The following is a 22,163-nucleotide window of genomic DNA, read 5'->3' on the forward strand; positions in this document are numbered from 1 at the left end:
CCAATCATCTGAAAAAAGCTGAATATCAGGTACAATAATCAAGTACAAGTAATAATGAAGTACATTTATATCCAGAAAATCACTTTTATCACTTAACTATATGTCACATCTGATTATCCTTTAAAACTTTAACTCATGTACTATACATATGGATGATTTTGCCAAAAGCAAAACAACACCAGTGCCAGCTGTTGTAAAGAATTAATGCCTGTGCGCACCGGTGGCGAGCACAGGCATTAATAACTGTATAAAATATATTGGTATTTTCGCTTATGGACTCATTTGCCATTACAGTTCATGTATATCATCAGAGGAATCCCGGGACTTTTTCATAAACATTTAAAAGTTCCTCGTTGTCACCTTAAGTATGACTTTCGGGTACTTTCTACAAAACTGCAAGTGGTTAAAAAGGTGTGAAATGAATGTAGTGGAGTAAAAAGCACATTAGTTGTCTACACAATGGAGTGAAGCAGAAGTATACACTAACAGAAAGTGGAGATACTCAAGTAAAGTACAAGTACCTCAAAATTGTACAGTTCTTGAGTAAATGTACTTAGTTACGTTCCATAACTGACATAATGTTATACTTTCAGCAGTCATTTTATATCTCTTTGTTTCAAGGTTTTATTGTATTTTGTCAAAACTTAAGTGTCAATAAAGACTTGAATCTTGAATAAAGCCTGATAGTTGTTCTGCTCTAATGATATCTATTTACTCCTGTCAGACTTGACGCTCGTGTCTCTTCATCTCCTGTCTGTGTGTGGCTCAGTGACGAAGAGAATCACAAGTGTCCATCATATGCTGCTGCAGCTCACAGCTGGCTCTCATCTGAAGACAGTGCAGTCGCACATCTGGACAGATGAGGGAGGCCCGTTAACAAAGAGAGATGCACAGCGCAAAAGGTCAAAGACTTTAGTTACTATCTCTGATACAACGCCTCGAGGTCAGGAGAGAGGTCAGCAGACCCATGACACATCAGCCATTCAGGCATTATCCTGAAACAAAACAGCACCAAGACAACTGGCTTGCATGCTACTACATGTTCATAGCATTCAAGGTTAGCAGAGCGAGGCAATAACAGGGATAGAGGATAGCAGGGGGAGCTAGCTTAGCCATACGTACCGGAGGACAGACTGGCGGGCAGAGCGCACCAGCGTGTTGCAGAAGGGTTGAGTCGTATGGTGCAGATCCTCAATGGACCTGCTCCAAGATTTAGCCTTGTCCAAGAAGCCATCCTCCCCATTCTCCAGCCCCTCAAAATCCAACCTGGGCCACAGACAGACAGACAGACAGACAAGCCAACACAGAGGCACAGGGGGGTGTAGATGAGAGGCACGGGGGAGGTTAGGTCAGCGAGGCAGCTTGGTAGAGAGCCAGGGGTTATCACAAGAACTGTCATCAAGCTGCATGATAAAGCTCAGCACAGAGACCCTGTCCCATTCAGGCGGGATATAGCTCAGCACCACACCGTTTAGCATCCGTCCAGAAACACATCAAGTTTGCAACAAAGCATACAAACACATCCAAAGAGCGCAAGAATGCAATTTGCACACTTTTAGATGCACAAGCATTTTATTACAGGCTCTACAGGATACAACATGTTAACGCAGCAGCCGAATCCACTGCCCAACCCAGTTCCTGAGGAGAGGTTTTGGCTACAGTCATGAGAGATGTGTGTGTGATGAAGTGTGCAAAGGTACTCACATGACAGCACACTGGGCAAAGGAGAGGTACTCCACCAGGACGTCGAGACCTCTGTTCTCATCATTGAGGAACTCCCTGACCCACCTGTGACGCATGAGAACAGAGCGGGGTCAGTAGGGCTCTATATCAAGAACACACCCTTTTCCTTTAGGGCTGCATTTTGACCACTAATGGAGAAAAAGAAACAGTTCAGTTGTGCCATCCTCCCTGTGGCTAATTATATGACTTATTTGACTTATTTGGTGTAAAGACTCCTAAATTAATGTCAGAGTAAGAACAATATCGGCTGTTTTAAATGCTGCCACGTGCATGTGTGCATCATCATTATTATTACATGTTCACACAAAGGTGTTTATCTTCTAAGAGTACACATGAATAAGAACAAATATCCTCTGACTTTCCTGATGCATTCATGTAAATGCTTACTGAGCGTCACTGCACTGCTGCGATGATTGGTCATTTGAAAAACAAAAAGGAATCAATGACTATTTTGATAAGCTATTAATTGTTTAGTAATATCTTCAGCAAAAATCCCAAACATTTGATTAGGCCCCCCTCCCAAACCCCCAGTCTGCTCTGATTGGTTAGCTTACACACGCCCGAGTTAGCACCGCTGACAACAACAGAGCAGCTGTGCTAAATCTATTCTTATGTGCCAAACTAGCTGCTAGGCATAAATTATGCAATTGTGCCACATGTTGAGGTAGTGTGAGTGCGGCGCTACTGATGAGGTGTTTCAGGATCAGCATTTTCTGTGGGAGAGAGGAGCTTCTGTTGGTGCGGACATGACCTTTTTAACTTTCAAGATCTTCAACATCCACAAGAACAAATATAAAACACTGAAGTAAAGGAAAAAAAAACTAAAAAGCATAACATGTCTCCTTTAAAGTTTGTTGTATGCAGCTTGTGTTTCTCCCCAGTCTGACTTACTGTATTGCAATGTCACCATGAAATGAAATGGCTTTGCTTCTGTATAATGTGATTGTAACTGATAACCAAAATTAGAGAAATAAAACAGAAGTTGTAATAAACCAGATTTATCCTTTAAAGCAGCTCTGCAGGGGGTCTCCCCTCCCCTGACTGAAAGAACTTGGCAGGAACGCCACGGAAAGTAAACCAGAGCGAGGCCTCAGATTTCCTCCATATTTAACTCCAGTTTTTTGGAGAGAGAAACAACTCCAAACAAAGGAATTCCCACTGCGATGAGAGAAAGAATGTGGAGGGCATATGGCTGAAGGAGCTGGGCTCAGGTCGAACCCCTGACAGTCAACAGTATTTAGTCTGCCTCCCCCACAGACCCCCTTCCTCACCGCCCTGCTTCTTCAGGGAACTCCAGGGGGGGAACAGGATTGGGGTAAAAGGTTCTTAAAATAGTCCTGAAGTGCTGGCTATGATGACAGACTGCTAGTCAGCCAATGGCGAGTCGACAGGAAAGCAATCAAGGGCCCCATAGAAGCGGAGGGAGGGAGATGAGGGAAAGAGAAGAGAGGTGAGGAGAAGAACAGAGGACAGCAAACAAAGCAGTAAGAAGTCAAGATTTGGTTGCAGGAGGACGGAAGGGGAGGTGGGGGTGGACAAGGAGGCGGGCTTGATCATCAGTTTCCTGTCTACCTACTCGCCCCCTCCCTCTCCTTTCTCCCTCCTTGCCCCTGACCCCTCGCTCCTTCCTCTCTCCCTCTCCAAACCAGTTGCTATTTCAGATTTTCTTGGCAATCTCAGGAATAACACATCAGAAAGGGCCCAGGATTCAGACACACACAATAAACCCGCATCTGTTACACTTAATCCCACCCACAAAAGTCTTCTGAAAATAGCCTCCCCCTATTTTTTCTTTTTTCTTTGCCCGTGAGTCTTTCTGGTAAACGCATTGAAACAGACCTTTATTGATGAAGCCTAATGCAATATGAGTTATTCTTGGAGGTCAGTGAATGCTATGGAAAATCAAAAGCCATTTCATTATTTGGTGCTTTCAGTTTGGTCACTGCAGCACATTTTTTTATTTTTTTTTTATGTGGAAGGATCTGTGTGACATTGGAACACGTCCGCAACACTGAAGATAAACATTCATATACACAGCTGGTGTACAGAGCACTGTACAGGCTTGAGTGCCCATTGTCTTTTATGAAATAATACAAGGCGATTGTTTGCATTAAAACGTGAGAGATGTGTAAACATAAAAGTATCCTTGTGTGTGTTTTTTCGGCTTTTCACTGGGTTCAGGATCGGTCAGCCAGGCTTCCTGTCCCTCTGGCATACACAACAAAGCTTCCTGCTCAACGCTATGGGGGAGTGGACGCGGCTGCACAATGGCTACCATCTGGGCATTATGAGGACCAGCTCTATGAAGTGGAGCTGCAGAGCTTGGCAAGTTAGAACAATGGGGGAAATCTGGGCACCAGAGAGAGCTCTGGGTCGCTGCAGCAGCAAGAGCACAGAGGGGGAGACAATAGTGTGGCTTCCTTAGGCTTCGTGCACCGATTAATAGATCTGTGTAATTCATCAGAAAAATAATCGGCGTTGATTACCCGATGTGGTTTGTCCTCAGTGAGATCTCCAGCTCCCTCAAGACTTTAGTAGATTCCTGCACCCGCCTGCGAAACTTCTGAAACAGAGTTTTGCAACACATGTATCACTGTGTAAGCATTATTTAACAAGCAGCGAGAGGTAACACACTTTTAAAAGAGCACTCCGCTGAAGTACACGTTAATGTGGACAGATTAATAAAAGACATCTCGATCCACACATTATCCCGTCTTGGTGCATACATTACCCACAATGCAGCTCAGTCAACAGTAGCTCATTCTGATGCTGTCCTCAAATGGGGTCGTGTTAACCGTGTTTAGAAGAAGAATCTAAGCTACAGCACGTGGTTGTGGTCGAACACACTGCGAGTCAAAAGAGCAGCGTCCCATGAAGGCTGCTACAGTGTGGTTTAAGCATGACGACGTGTGAGAAATGGGACTGTTTCATTTTAAAACAACAATCCTGGTTAGTGTAGACGCTTCTATAGCACCTGTTATATCAGAACTGGAGAGTTTATTTCATTGACAGAAGACCAAAAGAGCAGAAGGCTTTTACAGACAGAGATGACAGAGAAGATGTTCTCAGCCTTCTCTCTGGCCTTGGTCTAAGTTTGATTTAGCAACCAGTTCTGCTAGTGGCAGCCCTCTCCGAAAGTTGATCTGATTGGTTCAAGTTGACTCATGATAGATAGTAACAGACAGATGGCTTGACCAATCACCTGCCAAGTACTTTTTGAAAGTGCCTACCCTTTTTCTTTAAAACAGTTTCTAGCGCCATCTTTCTGGATGTTTTTCTGTGACAAATAATTTTGCGCTTCACGTTCCGTTTTCTGCATCATAGGAGAAACGTTCAGACAGTTCTGAGTTCAACAGTTTAGAACAATGATCTAATAGGAGAAAATCTGGACACAGTGTTGGAGTCAGAACCTGGTTTATTCCTATGAAAAGTTGCTCAGCTGCACATGAAGCCAAACAAGTTTGACTCTAAGGGGTCTAAGTTTACCTGGCTCCTCCACATCGCTTCTGCATTGTGCGGCTATTGTTGTCGTACTGAATGGCTTAAATTTTGGTAGCGGAGTCATTTCACCGGGGTTGTGATGATCATAAAAATGACAGCCTCTTCTTTCATGATGTATGCTTATGGGAAAGTTTAACTGGGCCAGTGTGCCTCACATGACGTTATAATGTAATTGGCCTAGGAGCCTGGCGCTGTTCTGGGGGCTTTGTAATGAGATGTTTGCTGACGTTTTTAGAACTAGCAGAAGTTTTTCTTTGCAAATTCATAAAGTGTCTGAGGGAAATGTTAATATTTCCAAACAGCTTAATCTTTTTCACGCCTTTGCATTTCCTGCATTATGTTACCTGCTAGCTAGCTTGCCAAATTGTTGGCCTTGAGGCTTCTAGAAGCTGTTGCCTAGCAGCAGTGTTGTCATGACTTAATTACACTGTCACCAAGCACGCTGTCTTAACTACCTCCCATGCTGTAACCACAAGCGCTTGAGTTTCATTTGAATATGCAGCAGCACCCCTGTAAACTGACTGTGATGTGTAAAACGGCGGAGTTTCCCTTTTAAGTGGACACTTCATTTGAAAGGTAATCTTTACTTTCCCACCTTTCGTGTGACTCCAGGGTCTAAATAGCCTCGTAGCTTCTGGATGTAGGTGTGTGGCGGATTCTTCACCTGAAACCTCTCCTGAAGACACACAACAGAGAAAGCATTGTAATAGTGTGTGTTTGATGAAGTCACAGTGTTGGTGCAGAATGAGTTACGTGATGATTGCAGGTGTGTGTACACTGTGAGGGATGATTTATGAATGAGTCTATGAAGGCACCTGGTCGCAAATCAGATCCCATTTCTTCTCGTTGTCGTACTGTCTGAGGAGCCGGGCTTTGTCTGGAGGCAGGTTCATAGAGTTCTGAAAATAGAAAAATGTAGGCATTAGTTTCATTTACACCCACATCTTCCCTTCAGTCTGCTTATTTGGCTATTTATAGCAGATGTGACTGAGTGTGTGTCAGTGACTGGTGTTTCAAAGAGGACTCTGGCGCCAACGGTGGAGCTCAGCCGAAATTTTGGGGACTTACACCATGACCTCACTTCCTGTGTTGACTCTCGGCATCCTGCCACAGGAGATGATCCGCATCTCCTCTGCACTGCAAGTCTCGCTCGCGTTCAGGCTTTAAACAACAACAAGCCACTATCACAGTGCGGGCCTATTACTGGACTTGTCATCTAATCCACCCATAAAAACACTTGAACACCACACGACACAGCCTGAGGCGGCCAGTTAACTTCGGCTCAAATTAAACCCTAAATACGCTAATTTGTGTTTGGAGACCAACCGTTTAAGCATTTTATGTCCTTCTGACGACTGTAAAAAAAATAAATAAACAAACTGACAAGTTTTTGATGAACAGCTTCCTTGACTGAGCCAAGAGCTTGTAAACAGGGGTCGACACGGAAATCTTAAAAATGAGGAAGCGCAACAATATGAGGGAGCTTGCCAGCAGCCCCTGAAACTGATCGCCTCAGCGTTTCTCTTTGAAGAGACATGAGGGATTGTTTGCACTGGGAACCCTCATTTACACCCGCATCAACAGAACCCCGTAAGCCCGGCCACAAACGGCCTGTCAGCTTGACTTCTAACCTGCAGCCATAACTCAGCCTCCCGTCTAAAACGCAACACCCTGTTAACCCATCCCAGGCCAGATGTGACGTTAACACACACACACACACACACACACTGGCATGTTGCTACCGCTGGAGGTGGAAAATGACATGGATGGAATATCACATGTTGAGTATTTTAAAAATGGTTTTCCACAACGGGACCACATTGCTCACTCTATCAGCACATCGTGAATCATGCTGCCTGCAGAGGACTGAGGTCAGAGGTAAAGGAAACATTTCATGGAGCTGAGTAATAATTTTGCATTAAATAACAGATTCTTGCAATTAGAAATTCCAAAGCATACTCAAGAACACGTGCAGCAACCTTAAACAGTCCACAGATACCACAGACATGCCTGACAAAGCTATAGCAGGATCTAACTGCACATATGGGGCCTTTGACATAACCTGCTTTATGAATCCCACGCAAGGAGAGAGGAGAGAGGCAACATGCATACCAGATGTCCAGAATTACAGCAGGAATGTGTCCTGTTTATAGTAGTAGTTTATAGCAGTAAATTCTCTCTCTTGTCTGACTCTCTCCTCCTCCGTCTCTCCTGGGAGAAATTTCACCGACAACAGTGTTTAGTCAAGTCTCACAAGGAGGTGAGGAGGAGTTCCTCCCATCTGTATCTGTGACAGTGAATTGAAAAAGACAGTGTACAACCTACGATTTAATTAAAGTGATGGAATTAATTAGACATGAAGTCCTTTAATTAGCATTGTTATGACCATAGTAAATAACAAACTGCAGTAAGTGATGTCAACTTATTGGTTTAAGGTATATCAAATTATTATTACTATTAATTCATTTGAATAAGAATCATTACAATTTACATTTGACGTAGAATAATTAGTTAATTAATGGATGGTCGATTGCCAACTATTTTGATGATGGATTCATCGTTTCTGTTGTTTTTTCAAGTAAAATATCTGCTGGTTTCAGCTTCTCGAATGAAAATGTGATGATTACCACTTCTGTATATCACTGTAAACTAAATATCTTTATGTTTCTGACTGCTGGTCAAACAAATTCATATTTGAAGGCTTCACTTTGGGATCTGACCTTTCATAGACAAATTAAATAACTAATCAGTCAAGAAAATAATCAGCAGATTAACAGATATATGATCAAATCTTCGCAGCCCGTATTTACTACGTGACACTAAAAAGTTGGACCTCAGTACTCTCCAGATAATGCTCCATGGGCTAAAAACCTGATGTAAACACCTCGAGGGTAAATGAACACATCAGCCCAGATATCTACTCCAGGATCTGTCCAGGTCCAAAGCCTGGTTTCCTTGTCTTCCCAGCCAGTCGTGCATATAAAGTAGAACTGTGGGGCAAACCAGCAAGGAGCAACGTCTCCTGTTGTGGTAATGTAATTCTGACTTGCTGGAAAACATGCAGAGCAGACACGCAGATGTTCATCCATTTAGTGAAGACAAAAGAGCAACATGAAGCCAAAACCTGCCCACTGTCATCTGGGTTCAGTAATACAAACATTAATCAGAAGTGAAAAAAAAAAAAAAAAAGTGTAAATCTAAATGCCATTGTGAGCTTTGATATCCAATACTGTTTGCTCATTGTCAGTTGGAGCCTCAGGTAATGTAAACAAATACAGGTGGGACTGTGAGCAGATGTGTAGAGCTCCATATGGGTACAAACTGTATTCCCTTGAATGTCAGAGGGGGGGAGTGGAGAAGATGTTTCCCCTGCGACAAGGCAAAAAGCATAGGGGATGTTTCCCTTCTGACTAGATTTGGGTAATTTGAGCCAACTAACCCAATTTAGCTAATTTCATTTCACTTTCTCCCACAGCGATACAATCTCACGCTTCCTGTGTTTATAAGAAGCCAGAAAAGAAGCTATTTCACGGGAGAGAGGGAGCAGCGGCTTCACAGGGCCATTTGGGGAGTAAAATACTACAGAAACGCCAAAAAATGTGCGGTGCTTGTTATGTCGCCATGCTGCCCACGCACCCTCTCCTCCAGCGAGGCCTTTTCGTGTTTGACCTGAGACTGGCTCGGCAAAGGATTCAATGTGGAGCTTTGTTTTGATTTGGTGCCGTGCCATTCCCATCCTTTGACATTTGAGCCATTTTTTTTTCCTCATGCAGAAGATCGCTAACAATAGGTTAGTGGGCAGGGTCAGCGTATGCCCCCTGGTGCTGCTGTGTAAGAGCAAAATCCGGCTAATACACGACACCAGTACTCTGCACAACCAGACGAACTGGTTCTATTATCAACACTATCGCTCCAATCGTTTGGCCCTCATTGTGAGGCAGAACAGGAGGCAGAGTTTGCAAACAGAGCCACTGGATACCGGATGAAATAGTCCACTATGTCAGGCTCTAATATGGTTAAACTTGTTACAAGACAACAAATACTATTCATCTTTTTTTGCTTTTGATGTGGAGGGTTTTTTTTTTTGCACATAAATCTCAGTTACAGAAAACAAGTAGATGCATTGACATAAGCTATAAAAGATTAAACACAATTGGAGAGGATTAGTGAGGAGTTGGTTGACAAAAAAAATGGACCAACATTAATTCAGACTCAGTGGTCTGGTCAAAAAAAAAAAAAAAAATACCGAACATTCTCTTGCTTCAGCCCCTTGACTGTGAGGTTTTCTTTTTGCTTTTCTCTGTTTTATATCACTGTCAACTGGACACAATCGGGCTTTGGTCAAAGCAGGATTTTGAATATGTTAATGTGCACACTTTCCTTTATTTTTTGACACTATATTGAAAGTTTTATGCCTCTCTCTGCCTGTAGACACTATCTGATTTGTTACACGTCACAAGTAATAGCCTGTCAGCACTGAGTGATCTGAATCTGCAAAAGAACTGGTAACTCAAGTTCCTGAATAAATGTTGTGGATTATATTATAACGTTTGCCTCCAAAATGTGGCGGAGAGGAAGTATTCAGAACATACTCAAGTATACATTCAATCGCTGGTTGTTCTAAATTCTCACAATGAGATTTCCATAATTTACTGTAAATGTGTATTGGTTCCAAATATCAGTTATCAGTCCCCTTGGTAACTAATAATTGGTGTCGGTATTTGCTCTAAAGCCACATCAGTTGAACACCAGGGGAAAAAGTGTAAGACTGCAGCTCTGGGATGAAAAACAAAACTTAAAAAGAAACAAAGGAATAAAACAACAAATGGGCCAAACTCTTTGGAGGTAAAAGAAGATTTCAGAGCAGCAGTAACACCAATCAGCAGAGAGGGCATAAACTCTTAAACAGAGAGACATTTGAGCCACTGACAAAGGAAGACGGAGGTTTTAAAGACTCAACAGTTAAAGTAGTTGAGGGGGTCAGGTTGCAGGTTAAGGAGGCATGGAGAGTCCAAGAGGGCCATCAGGGACTCGGCCGAGTGCTCAAGTCACGCACAGACCCCCACAGCTGAGAGGGGGGGATGCTGCAGAGATGTTAGAGTCAACAGGGCGACTGCATCTGCCCTAAAGTGGACGGCTTTCTAATCCGAGCTGATTTACAACACGCCTTGAGGTGAGCTAGGACTTGTTACTCCAGACAGCAGCTCCCACCAGAGACAAATGGAAAAGAGTGACGGGATGTTTCCTCCCCCTGATCTTTCTCACAGCTTCACACGTTCAGTCAGGATAAGATACAACGCCACCACACACCACACTAAAACACTGCACTGTGCTTTGCTGTATCCAATCCAAATCTCATTTTCAGACTGAAACACTTGCTAAGCACACGCATTCATGATTCTCTCTTTTGTGCTCCCTCGGCGGGTCGGAACAGCAGAGCTTGTGTTTTTTAAATCTATTTTGATAAGTTTACACAGGCCAGACTTAGTTGTCATCAGTTCAGAGGGAAATGAGTGGGCGGCTGAAGAGCACACTTTGCCGGACAGAGCCTGTGGCAGCTCGGACGCTGAGGCCCAGACAGCCCTCTTTACTCCTAACAAGTGTGAGCGTCTGCTCATCAGGGTGGGGTCCAGGAACCTGCGATACGACCGAACTGTAAGATGCCCAGGAAGTGTAATCAAAGAGGACTCAGAGTCTCAGAAAACAATGCACTGAGCTCAAAAGACACACTCAGGACAAAGCAGGGTGATTTATTTCTTCGAGCAAAGGTTATTTCCTATTCAATGGCGATTCAATGTGCTTCACAGATGAGTGTTAAACAACCAGTACAAGATGAACAGATACGATCAGTACCAATATGTAACTTCTTATTTAGGAAAGAAGAAGACAAAAAGAAGAGGAAAGAGTGTCATTAACACTGAACTATTCCTTTAAAGCTGTAACTAATAAAGCCTGAGTAAATTCCTAACCCATCAATTGATTTGTAGACAAGTGACATCATTTTTAAATTAAAACCTTTTAGCTGCAAGTTTAGAGACTTCGAGGCTAATTTAATTATTTTGTTTGTGTAAGTCCTTAAACAGCTGATGCCAGAAATGAAAGACGCTCTGACTCTTAGGAAATAAGCATGGATCAGCTTATGTTAGTCCTGTGACTCCTACTGGACTTTTCACAGGAAAAGAAACAGGTTGACATTGTAATTTCATTTGGCTGCTAAAAAAACAAAATCTTGTAAGTCATTATAATGAGAAGCTTCTTCAAAATAATGCCTTTGTACTTCAAAATAACGAGTTAGCGTCTCTTTTAACTGTGATTATTTTGCGAAGGTTATTATTATGATGTACAGGTGTTCTTCATCAAATGGGTGGAAATGGGCTTCCATAAACATCTTCTGCTCACCACTTCCTTATGGAATAATTATACCGGAGAAAAATCCTTGTCTGGCTCTCTTTTAACAGAAATAAAACCACCACCGTTTATTGTTTCAGAGCACCTCAGCTGTATATGAAAGAGCAACACATTTCTGAACGCGCCTGAATGATCCGGTAACAAAGGAAAACACAAGACCGGCCAGTCAGGGGGAAGATAAGACCCGGAGCCCTTTAATGAAGGGCACTGTCTGAAGAGACAGGCCACTGATCCCTATCAGGAAGCAGAGCCAACAAGGAGGCAAAGAAAACACAATGAATATGGGACCTGGCATGACTATGTTTTCTTTAAGCATATTAACTGAGCATAATAAGGCCCTCACGACGAGAAAAGTAAGTGATGCACCAGTTTCTTTGCCAGAGGTGGCTGGATATAGTTCAAGATAAATGTGTCCCTCTGAGAAAAAAAAAATAAGAAATGAGTAATCATCACAGGGCAGGAAGGGTAAATAGAGAACCAACTTCTGGGCGTCTCTCCATCATAGTGTACAAACCACGCACACATATACAGTAGTGGATTATGACCACATGAGGTGGGGCTCATCAAGACACATGGTCGTACTAAATGACATCATTCATGGTAAAAGCAAGTGTGAATCAGTCGATGACAGCATCACTAGCTTTTCATTAACGACTGTCAGTTTTGTTATTTGAATTCCTCCTTTTCCTCAGTACTGCAACACAATGAGAGGAGACAGGATGAGAGGCTGCTGTCGTCACGGGGCTGCAGGGACTTCCTCTACTCTTCAGGAAATCAAAAGAACTGCCCTGAGTAATGGCAAGTCCGTACGATAGCTGTTACGTGTAATACGAGAGCGTGTGCCTTTCTGCACGGCCACTCCAACAATGTGTTTATGTGTATTCAAAATGAACTCAAGGTGTTTTCCAATCTCCCGGATAAGTCTCCCTGAATTGAAAGCAACAGAGCAGAGTGTGAGAAAACACTGCCCTTCTTTCTGCGAGCAGACACCCGATCACCTTATCACCCTTTTTGCCAGGTAACCCGAACCAGGCATCACAACAAAGCATGAGTCCTGCACAAAGATGCTGGAAGACCAGAGGAGGCCCAGCAAAGAAGACGCTACCAGCTCCCCTAAGGACTGAAGGTGGGAGGGACAGAGCAGAGAAGAGGTGTTTTTCTTACAGGCGGAGAGGTGATGTTTGCACCCCTCCCTCCCCACTCCTCCTGATACTGGTCATTGTTTACATAGCTAATATATAAACAGAGTCAGCTGAGCTTGTTTATTGAGGTGTTAACATAACAGGTAAGGGCACACACCTCATTTAGATGCAAACGTAGAACCGGAGGCCAAACCACATTCAATTCACTTAAAGCATGTAGTGAAAGTAGCGTAGTCATAACAATGTAACACGACCATAATTAACATGAACAACCTAAACTCTTAAGCTGGTGTTAGTAAATGTAGCTTTATGATAAGCTATCGATTGGGGCTAAAAACTGAGATGTTTAAACTATAGATAAATCTGTTAAAAATCTTCATAAAATTATATTTAGAGGAATACATCAGAGAGAATTTCAATTTATCTTTCCTAAAGCTCAAGGTGACATCTTTAAATTGAGTATTTCATCTTTAAGTTTAGATATGAGAAAATAGTGTTGATTATCATCCAAAGTGAAACATTCATATTGACAGTTTTGTCTGTACAAGAGTCTAAAACTCAAACATATTACACTTACAAAGATGTTTTATTTAGTTCAATTTCTAACTTAATCTATTCCCAAAATACAGTCCTATATCCTATTTTTAAATACATGTAAATTGATTACAATGTTATATTGGCATTATGTCAAAGACACACTGTGCTTAAGAGATGTCTGCTGAAGGTAGCACATAAACACAAACATTCCTGTTGCTCCTAGCTCCTGGTCTTGGAAGAGTTAACTAATAGGGCTGCTAGCTTCACAGCTAACTGGGCTAACTGAGCTAACTAGCTAACGGCAGTGGATACCAGCAGGTGATAGGCTGCCCCCTGTGAATTTGATAACCATTCTAATGGCTGAAACGTCCCTTGAGTAGCGTTACAACTCAAATCATGGAGTGTTAAATCAAACACAGTTTAAAGATGCGCTGTGAGGTTTTCAGACTCTGTTAGCCGTCTCTGCCCTCATTCCCTTCTTTGGCCTGAATGCACCCTGAAGCCTCCTCTCCTCTCCCATGAACTCACATCTTCTAGTTGGCGACCTCTGTGTCGCTGTGTTGAGAGAAACAAATTTCCCTCTGGTCCCTTCTTTAGAAGAAGAAACCAAATGGACATTCCACGGCCAACAGGAAGTTAGTGAAATGCCATTTCTTGGCTTGATAAATCAAGAAGCGCCTCTCAGAACCCATTTGCTAATCTGTTTATTTACCCAGTGACATAACAGTGATAGCCAGCGCTGATAGCTGGGTTCAAGCGAGAGACCGTTATCATCACAGAGGCTGAGATAAAGCTGAAAATGTCCTGAGCTTCTGTAGCCAGATGTTCCTCAAGCTTCAAACGTGAGCAAACTTGAAATGTGTGTCTTGTTTACAAGAGCTTATCTGGGAAGTGTTTGTTCCAAAACAACAGCAATATAAATCTATTCCAGCAATCGCACCGCCTGACAACTATATCATCCAGTATTGTTTTTTTTTTAAACATACTGTATCGAGGAAATGTGAGCACAAACAAAGATGTGAGCTACGTGAGGACCGAGTTATAAATAAATACTACAATTGGTGGTGAATCGGAGGCATTCAGTCATTCCTACGTTGCGAACATCCTGTTTGTTCTCCTCTGTGCGTCCATACAAGGTCCAGGGAAGCCCCAGCCAACAGATGATATGCACAGGGAATGTCAGGAATGCAGGTACACGAATGCCTTCATAACTCAAGCCGGTCGGGCCTTTTGACACACTGCCCAGTTAAAAAGATGAAGGTCAGCCAAAGAAAAAGGGCGACAAATCTGTGCCTGAATGGTGTGGCAGTACAGGTTTTGAGCTGAACTTTGTAAGGACCTGCTGTCTTGGAGGTCTGTCTTTAAGGGACGGGGAAATGGTGATAACAAAAATAAAGAGGAACAAGAACCAGAAGTCAGGCAGTCGGAAAGTTCCCCTTTGTTTCTCAAGGATTTCATCCACTTGAAACACAACTGTAAAAACCAAAGCAGAAGTAAAAGTCTCGGCAAATCATTAAGAAACATTACTATGTGTTATTTAAAGCAGGCCTGGGAAATAATGACATCACGTCACCGGCGTGTAGGGGAGGCGGCATCAAGCCGCAATCCACTGGCTCTTTAAAAGGGCTTACAGCGGTTCTTCCGAGCGTCCGCGTAAAAAGAGCGCAGCGGCACAAAAGGCACCAGGGGATGAGGCCCCCTTTCTAAAACAACACTGACTGACAGAGTCCCCATTGTATTGAGGAGGAAACCACCTCTCCAACCTACAGCCTTAGTGCAGCTGCATTGGAGCAGCATGCAAACCCCCACTGTCACGCACAAATGCATGCACATACCAAAAAAACCCCCAAAAAACCCACTTACATATGCATATAAATGGCAGACACATACAGCTGTTTTTGCAAAGATGACCCAGATGCACACTTTGTGCACATGATGCATTTTCCGTGATGTGAACTAGCAGCTCAAGTCTGAGTAGTTGCTAGTGGTTGGTTCAGTTCTGTTGGTTCTTATTGAATCATTAAAATGAGTGTTAATTAGCTTTGTTTCCCACGAGTATTAACTGTTTTGTCAGTAACCTATGTCTCTCGTCGCCCCACTCGTGAAGTGAAAGAGACACTTTCTAGTATCCCTGCGCACTTCATCCAATCAGGACAGAGAACTCCATAAAGAGACGGTCCTGTCTGCTCGGCAGCATGCGGAGAGCAGGATCCTCCTGTTCTGGTGCCAAGCCAGCAATCAAGCTGGCTGAGCTGGCACAACAGGATAAGCTACCAGCTCTGGCATTCCTGGTGACCGCTTATACCACTGAACGAGCTAAGTAATGAGAAAAACTGCAGAAAAGAAGGAGGCAAAAAGATCAGCCTCGGGAAAAAAGTCATGCAAGTTTGGTGATGTGAAGAGGAGGGAGGAGATTGCTAATGGAAAAACGGACAGGAAGCTAAAAGGACAACAAAACGCATATTACTTGCACTTTATCCATGTTGTTCTGTCTTGCTCTGGCAAATACTCTGCTTGTTATGTGAGAAGATTAACACTGTTCTCATATCTGTATGCTAAATATGAGGCTACAGCCAGCAGCTAGCTAGCTTAGCTTAGCACGAAGACTGGAGACTGGAAGGCAAAAAGAAATAGCTAGCCTGCGTCTGTCCGAACACAACTTCTGGTTTTCACACTTTTTAATTTAAAGAAACCAAATATAACAGCTCAAGTAGTGACAAGGTTCCTACAGCTTTTGAAGAGCAACATTTAAGCACTTTCAAGACACCTAAATTAACAATTACCAGACGCTTGAAGCCTTTTTCATCATCTAAGCTGTAACTATGAATATGACTGTCGAAAATAAGTTTACAGAATTCCTTCATGCACACAGCAATGAAAACATACTGTTACTTTGTGTGTTTTTTCACCACGATTACTCGATTTTAGGCTAATAGGTTTTTTGTTTACATGAGTGATGGTGTCCATGAACCAGCAGATTATGAAAAGAAAACAAATTGTTCCAAGATGATGACCATCTCTTCAATATGTTATATCTAACCTGACCTCCACTTTCCAAAATAACTGCATATAAATAAGTGGAGAAGTACTAAAACTCCCCATAAAGGCTGGACCAGATTGGGGGATTCATAGCCGCAGGGTGGAGAGCGCCAGGTGGACAGCCTTGTGCTGAATCCACCCCCCCCCCCCCCCGTCTGCACTGCTGCTCTAAAACAAGTTAACTCTGTGTACTCAACTCCCATAATCCCCCTCTTCCTGGGACATGGTGGTGGGTGGCTGAGCCAGATGTATGCGCTCTTCCAACTTAAGTGACGTAACAAACCCATTTTCTTCTTTGAGAAAGGAGGACTGACGTGATGATGTGTGTGAGAAAGGGAGTGGTAGAGCCCCATAAATAAACTGCAACTGCCATCAAACAAATAAAAATGATTTAGGTTTTTATGTCCAATAAACACATTGCACAGCTTGACTCCATTAGTTCCACATGAGTGGCATCTATCAGACGCTGCAGCTTTCTTAAGGCTTCAAATCGCAGTGATGTCAGCCAGGGCGCTGGAGTCACATTGTCAGCATGTCTGCTTTTACGACCACTGACTCAACTTTTTCATCTGTAGTTTTCCCAACATTTGCAGTGGGCTGATGGCGAGACATCGCTCTTGAACAACCAAACGTTCAAAGGAAAGCTGCGACGCGTGATGCAACTCAACGACAGAGAGGAGAAAAGATGTGGGAAGTTGAGCAGAGTCAGACTACTCAGTCAGGATGGCTTTCAGTGCAATCAAGTGGTGAAAATAATCCCACACTGCTCCCGTAACAGCTCTTAAATATGTGTGTGCTGTTTTAAAAATGTTGGTAAAGTCATTACAACCAAGAACAGTGGCAGGCCGCCAGTTCAAAGGGAATTTTCCCCACTCTGAGTTCTCCTGTGGCCTCAGCCTAGACTAAACCGCAGGAATCCGGTGGCGGATTGGTGCTCGGGCACTTTGAAAGAGGATCCCAGGCCAGACGCGCACCTTTGAAAATGCCAGTCACTCATCTCGCAACGTTTTTTCGTAAAGGACAGAGTCGTTTGGAGAAAGTTATTTCCTAGACTGGACTCATAGTGAGAGTGAATTCAGGGAATGGGAAGGTAGGAAACAACTGACTGCGTGAGTCAATGACAGGTTCCAAAAGACAAAGAGAGGGGGAAAAGAGCAAAAACGGTCAAGAGAATTCTGCCAGTGACAAAGATATATGGCTTTGAGGTCCAGGTAGATATGTATCATCTGAACTAACGACATGTTCTGCACCCTGTAGCAGCGTGTAAGAACACAGTTTGTATTGTAAAGCAAACCAACCACAGCGACCGTTGGCTACAATGCAACTTCCCCTCTAAATCGAAGAAAGGAAAATGCCGGGCAGCTGTTTCCAGCCACAAAAGACAGAGCTGGGGCTGTTTCTGAGGATGCTGGACAAAAGAGACGCGGAGGAGACGATGCCTTTAGCACATGCCGCCGCTCAGAACTGACCCAGGCATTTTATTAGCAGACCGCATGAAGCAGACGGAGCTAACCCAGGGGTCTGGCCCCTTCCTCCAGCTCCCCTCAACCCATCTACAGTAGAGCTGCCCTGTTAAAGTCATTAGCTCAGGGTTATTACTATGCTGGCGAAGGCTGCTGCACCCATGACATCATTATGGGCTGCTGTCAGTCCTCTGGGACGTCTGCGAGCTGCGTCTGAGAGGAGAGGGCAGTCCTGCCACGCAGATGCAGACACATCCGTCTGCACCAGCATGCCATCGTGCAGGAGGAGACATTAAGCGGTCCAGCGGAGGGGAAATTACCCATTTCAAAATATCACTTATGGAAAGTTATTTTTGAGGCCAAAAAATGCCTCTGAAATCTGCTCAATTTAGAAGAAGCAATGTCTCTCAGACTATTTTTGGCATGTGTGATGCTTAGGTAGGAGGAGGAGGAGGAGGAGGAGGATCTATAGCCACGACCGGACAACATATCCATGGCCTCTTCTTCCTGAGGAGCTCCAACCCTGTAGACTGAGGCGTTTGATGTACCTTTATCTCGCAACAAGGGGCGAGCAGGGCGGAGAGAGGACCATTGTCTGATAAGAACACTAAAATATACACACATGTTGTCCTTATCCCACAAAGTGAAGGAAATCTGGAGCTACTGCGGGGTTAGGGTGGGGTGGATACAGTGAGCTTGAGGACTTCTCCCAGGCAAAAAAAACAAAAAAAAAAACACGTCTAAAATGTTGAGTCTACGGCCTCTTGCATAGAAATCATCTTCTCTGCCCGGCTGAACATAATAACAGGGATTGAGTGTGTGTCGCAGGGCAGTCAAACAACAGCAGACTGCTCCAGCCTCCAGGGCAGGATGTATGGTGATATTTTTCCTTTATGGGAAACGCGATGACTACCAGTCCCATCAGTCACATGGAAAAACCTTAACATCCATCTAAAAGCGCCCAAAAACAATGGAGAAGACACGACTCTGAGCTGACACAACGGCGCTTACGTAACAACACAGCAGTTAGCAAGAGGCCCGCGAATGGCTTTTTGCAGTGCTCTTCGCTTCATACGAGGGGCTTCGCCCTGTAGCCGATATCCCAGAAACACAGAGGGTCCACGCAGTTTACGAGACTGATGTGAGTAGTGCTGTGAGGACTCCTTGCTGCTTGATGCTGTAATTAAGGTCTTAAACATCTGAAAATCAAGGCCGGGTGTGGCTGCGCTGAAATGTGGAGTGGGGAGGAACAAAATAAGCACCTGCGAGACACAAAAAATAAACAGGTAGAATATTCTCTCTAAGCTGAGTCCTCGCGTGTTCTCATGCTCCCGTGGCTCTGAAGGTGCGGTGATGTTACCGAGCTTTCTGTTTAGATGTGAGTGGAGCATTGCAGGGGTGGAGAGAGTGCTGAGAGTAACGTTTCACTCCTCAAATGTTACTCAACTGAGAATAAAAGGCCGTGTTATTCTTTTGATAAGCTACCAGTCATTGTGAAAAGGCCAATGTGGCATTCTGATGTAGCTGTTTCATAACACCAGTAGCTACATGCCATCAGCTCTCCAGTCAGGGCCGGTTCTTCAGTTTGATAATGAAGCAATGACACACACAGGTTTTTTGTAAGGATGAAACCATATAGACGTAAAGGGTGAATTTGCAGGCTTTAGATGTGCTGGTAGGCAGGCTTTGTTAACTTCAGAGAGAGCTTTGCTAATGGTTTCCACTAGCTTGCAGTCTTTATGCTAAGCTAAGCTAAACCTCTGCTGGCTGTAGTCTGTAGCCTTGACAGAAATATATGAGATGTTTTCTCATCTATCACTCTCACAAGGAAAGCTGCAGGACTATTTTCCCCAAATGTTGACCCGCTCCTTTTAGAGGCCCAGAAGAGGGGAAAAGAATAAATTAGCAGAGCTGGGTTTTTCTGGGTTCTTTCACAGTCGGAGTTTTTGATCTGTGGGACTTTCTGTTTTACAAGACCTGTGTTGTAGTCATCACCGAGAAGAAAACAAAGCTACATTTTGAGCAAACAAAGACAAACACAACAATTTACCCCAACAGATTTTTTGAAAAAAATGTCTCTAATTAGTCACTGACACCCCAAACTAAAATCTCTCATAAAGTTTGGCCCACAGGTCTGAAACTTTACACAGATCTAATTGACCTGATAGAAAAAATATCTGGTCATTTTCATACAGGTGGGGTTGAGCATGACCTTGTTAATCCTACTGAAATATGACCAAGAAAGAAAGAAACAAATGTAGATTTTTGTTTTCTCAGTGTTTCAGCTGATGTTGTGTTTTAGCTCGATACTAAATCAACACATGTTTACAAATCAGAGCATGTTGGCTTTCAAGTGAGTCCTTCATGCATTTGGATTTGGATCTGCCAAAAGCAATTTGTTTTAAAACAGTGATATAAAAAGGGATTCATCAACTGGCAGCAGTCCTTCAGGGGAGGGGACCCAACTCCTAAATTGGGAACCAGTGCTACTCTGCTATTTACAGCCACACAAAAGTAGATCAATACTTTGTGAAAATCTTTAAAAAGCTGCATGTAACAATTTTTTTTTTTGAAAATCTATCTAAATTAATAAGATGGTCTATACATGTGAGAAATGCCATTCAGATAATCTATTCTATCCTCACATTGCAGGAGCCAGTGAATGCTTGGTATTTGTTTGAAATAAGACTAAAGTTATTAATAGATTATCAAAACAGCTACTGTTACCATTCTTTTTTTTTTCTGGCTAACTAACAGATCCATCAAGAGATCACTTCTCCAAACTCCAGCGGAGTCACTAGATTACATATTTTCCAGCCCTGGAGATGACTGGCTGCAGTTCCCACTCCCTTTTTGACTTTGTCATGAATAATAACAGCCTGACACAGAAGCAGAACTCCACATGACTGTTCCTGAAAACACGAGCGAACGTGTGAAGTCCCCTGTCTTGTAAAAGAAATGTCCCCTTGACGCAGGGTGACAGAGTCACTCGGCTGGTCAAAGTGGGTGTTGACTGTGTGCTCATTATTACAAAGCGCTCAGACAGACAGACAGCTCAACTCCAAGCCTGATGTGGAGCGTGTGTGGAGGGGAGGGGAGGAGAGAGACTGATCGGGTGTGGGAGTTTTGGGGGAATTCAGAAAATGTTGTTTTCAGATGGTTCGCCTGCAGCGAGAGAAACGTTAAATAAACCGAATGCCGCGATGCGCGCTCTGTCAAGGATTTACAGTGAAATGTCCTTCATTACGGGGGGGGAAAAATCCTCCCCCGCTCCTCCTCTCCCTCTCCACTCTCACCATGCTGTGCTCAGTTTGCTGAGTTGTCTGACTTTAGGGGAGACAAAAGAACCACAGGAGAGGAGAGAGGAGGAGAGGAGGGGGACAGCGGGCAGAATGAGGGGCGGGACAGCAGCACAGGTCGGCTCATTTAGGAATATCAGCAGCTCGTAATGGACGAGACACATTCACATTAATGTGACCAGTGCAAACAAAAGTGAAAACAACAACAAAATCACATTTGTTACGGAAGCAAACACCGTCCATTATTAAGGGATGTTGATTCTGACTTGTGTTATTATTTGAAAGTCAAAACAGTTTATAATATGCTAGATGTATAAAGTTTGTAGATTTCTGAGATGATCATCAACTTACCAAAACAATGGCAAATTTCTCCTCCAGCTCAGTGGGGTCAGGCATGGGCACCTTCAGAGGCATGATGTGATGCTTCATCTCCGACTGGCCGTCCACACTTTCAATGTTACCCATTTTTGACTAGATTGTATCCTCTACAGTCAGCTTGAAAACAATCCTTCGGCTTCTCACGGTGATGATAGATCCAAGTTTTAAAAAAATCTCCAAAGTACTCCCAACAATGAATTAACTGGTTAATCCAAATAATCCACCACTCCAAACCGAGATAAAAAGCTGACAGTGCAGAAGTCTCGTATTAATGTCCCAAAATGCCATTTACACTTACTCACGCGCCTAGGTTTACAGTGTGTCCCACTGTAGTCTCCCCTTTCAAAAAACTTACTTTTAAAAGTAACAATAAAACTACATCTTCTTTCTCTTCCAGAAAACGTTTCCTAATTTTCCAGGACAATCCATAACTTATCAGAGTTAACTTTCAAAATGCCGACAACAGTGACTTTAAGTTGCTGCTCAACTTTCTTGGCTACGACGTGTTTCCATTCATTATTGTTGTGTGATCCTGATTAAAGCTCTGTGCTGATGCCTCCACTCAGAGGGCAGGTTTTCTTCTCTGGTCCCGCCCCCAGCTGGGGGAGGCGGCGCCTCTGTTGGCAAAAAGACCTGTCAATCACATCATCTCC

General features: G+C 43.5%; 1 protein-coding gene across 5 annotated transcripts in view; it reads right to left on the reverse strand.

Annotated features, from left to right (window-relative positions):
* The window catches only part of fmnl3 (formin-like 3), a 38,597-nt gene extending 16,558 nt beyond the window's left edge, over positions 1 to 22,039 (reverse strand). For 4 of the 5 annotated variants that reach the window (XM_037102773.1, XM_037102774.1, XM_037102771.1 and 1 more), the window contains exons 1-6: positions 21,484 to 22,039; positions 6,060 to 6,143; positions 5,840 to 5,920; positions 4,230 to 4,306; positions 1,705 to 1,788; positions 1,123 to 1,266 (exon numbers count right to left, since the gene is read on the reverse strand). In XM_037102773.1, coding sequence (XP_036958668.1) covers positions 1,123 to 1,266; positions 1,705 to 1,788; positions 4,230 to 4,306; positions 5,840 to 5,920; positions 6,060 to 6,143; positions 21,484 to 21,597 — 584 coding nt within the window. In that variant the 5' untranslated portion in view covers positions 21,598 to 22,039. The remainder of the gene's footprint in view (positions 1 to 1,122; positions 1,267 to 1,704; positions 1,789 to 4,229; positions 4,307 to 5,839; positions 5,921 to 6,059; positions 6,144 to 21,483) is intronic. The other variant, XM_037102775.1, reaches the window with a different exon arrangement.
* Positions 22,040 to 22,163: the final 124 nt, after the last annotated feature.

This window comes from Acanthopagrus latus, chromosome 7 (genome assembly GCF_904848185.1).
Source record: "Acanthopagrus latus isolate v.2019 chromosome 7, fAcaLat1.1, whole genome shotgun sequence".
In the NCBI taxonomy this organism is placed as follows: Eukaryota; Metazoa; Chordata; class Actinopteri; order Spariformes; family Sparidae; genus Acanthopagrus; species Acanthopagrus latus.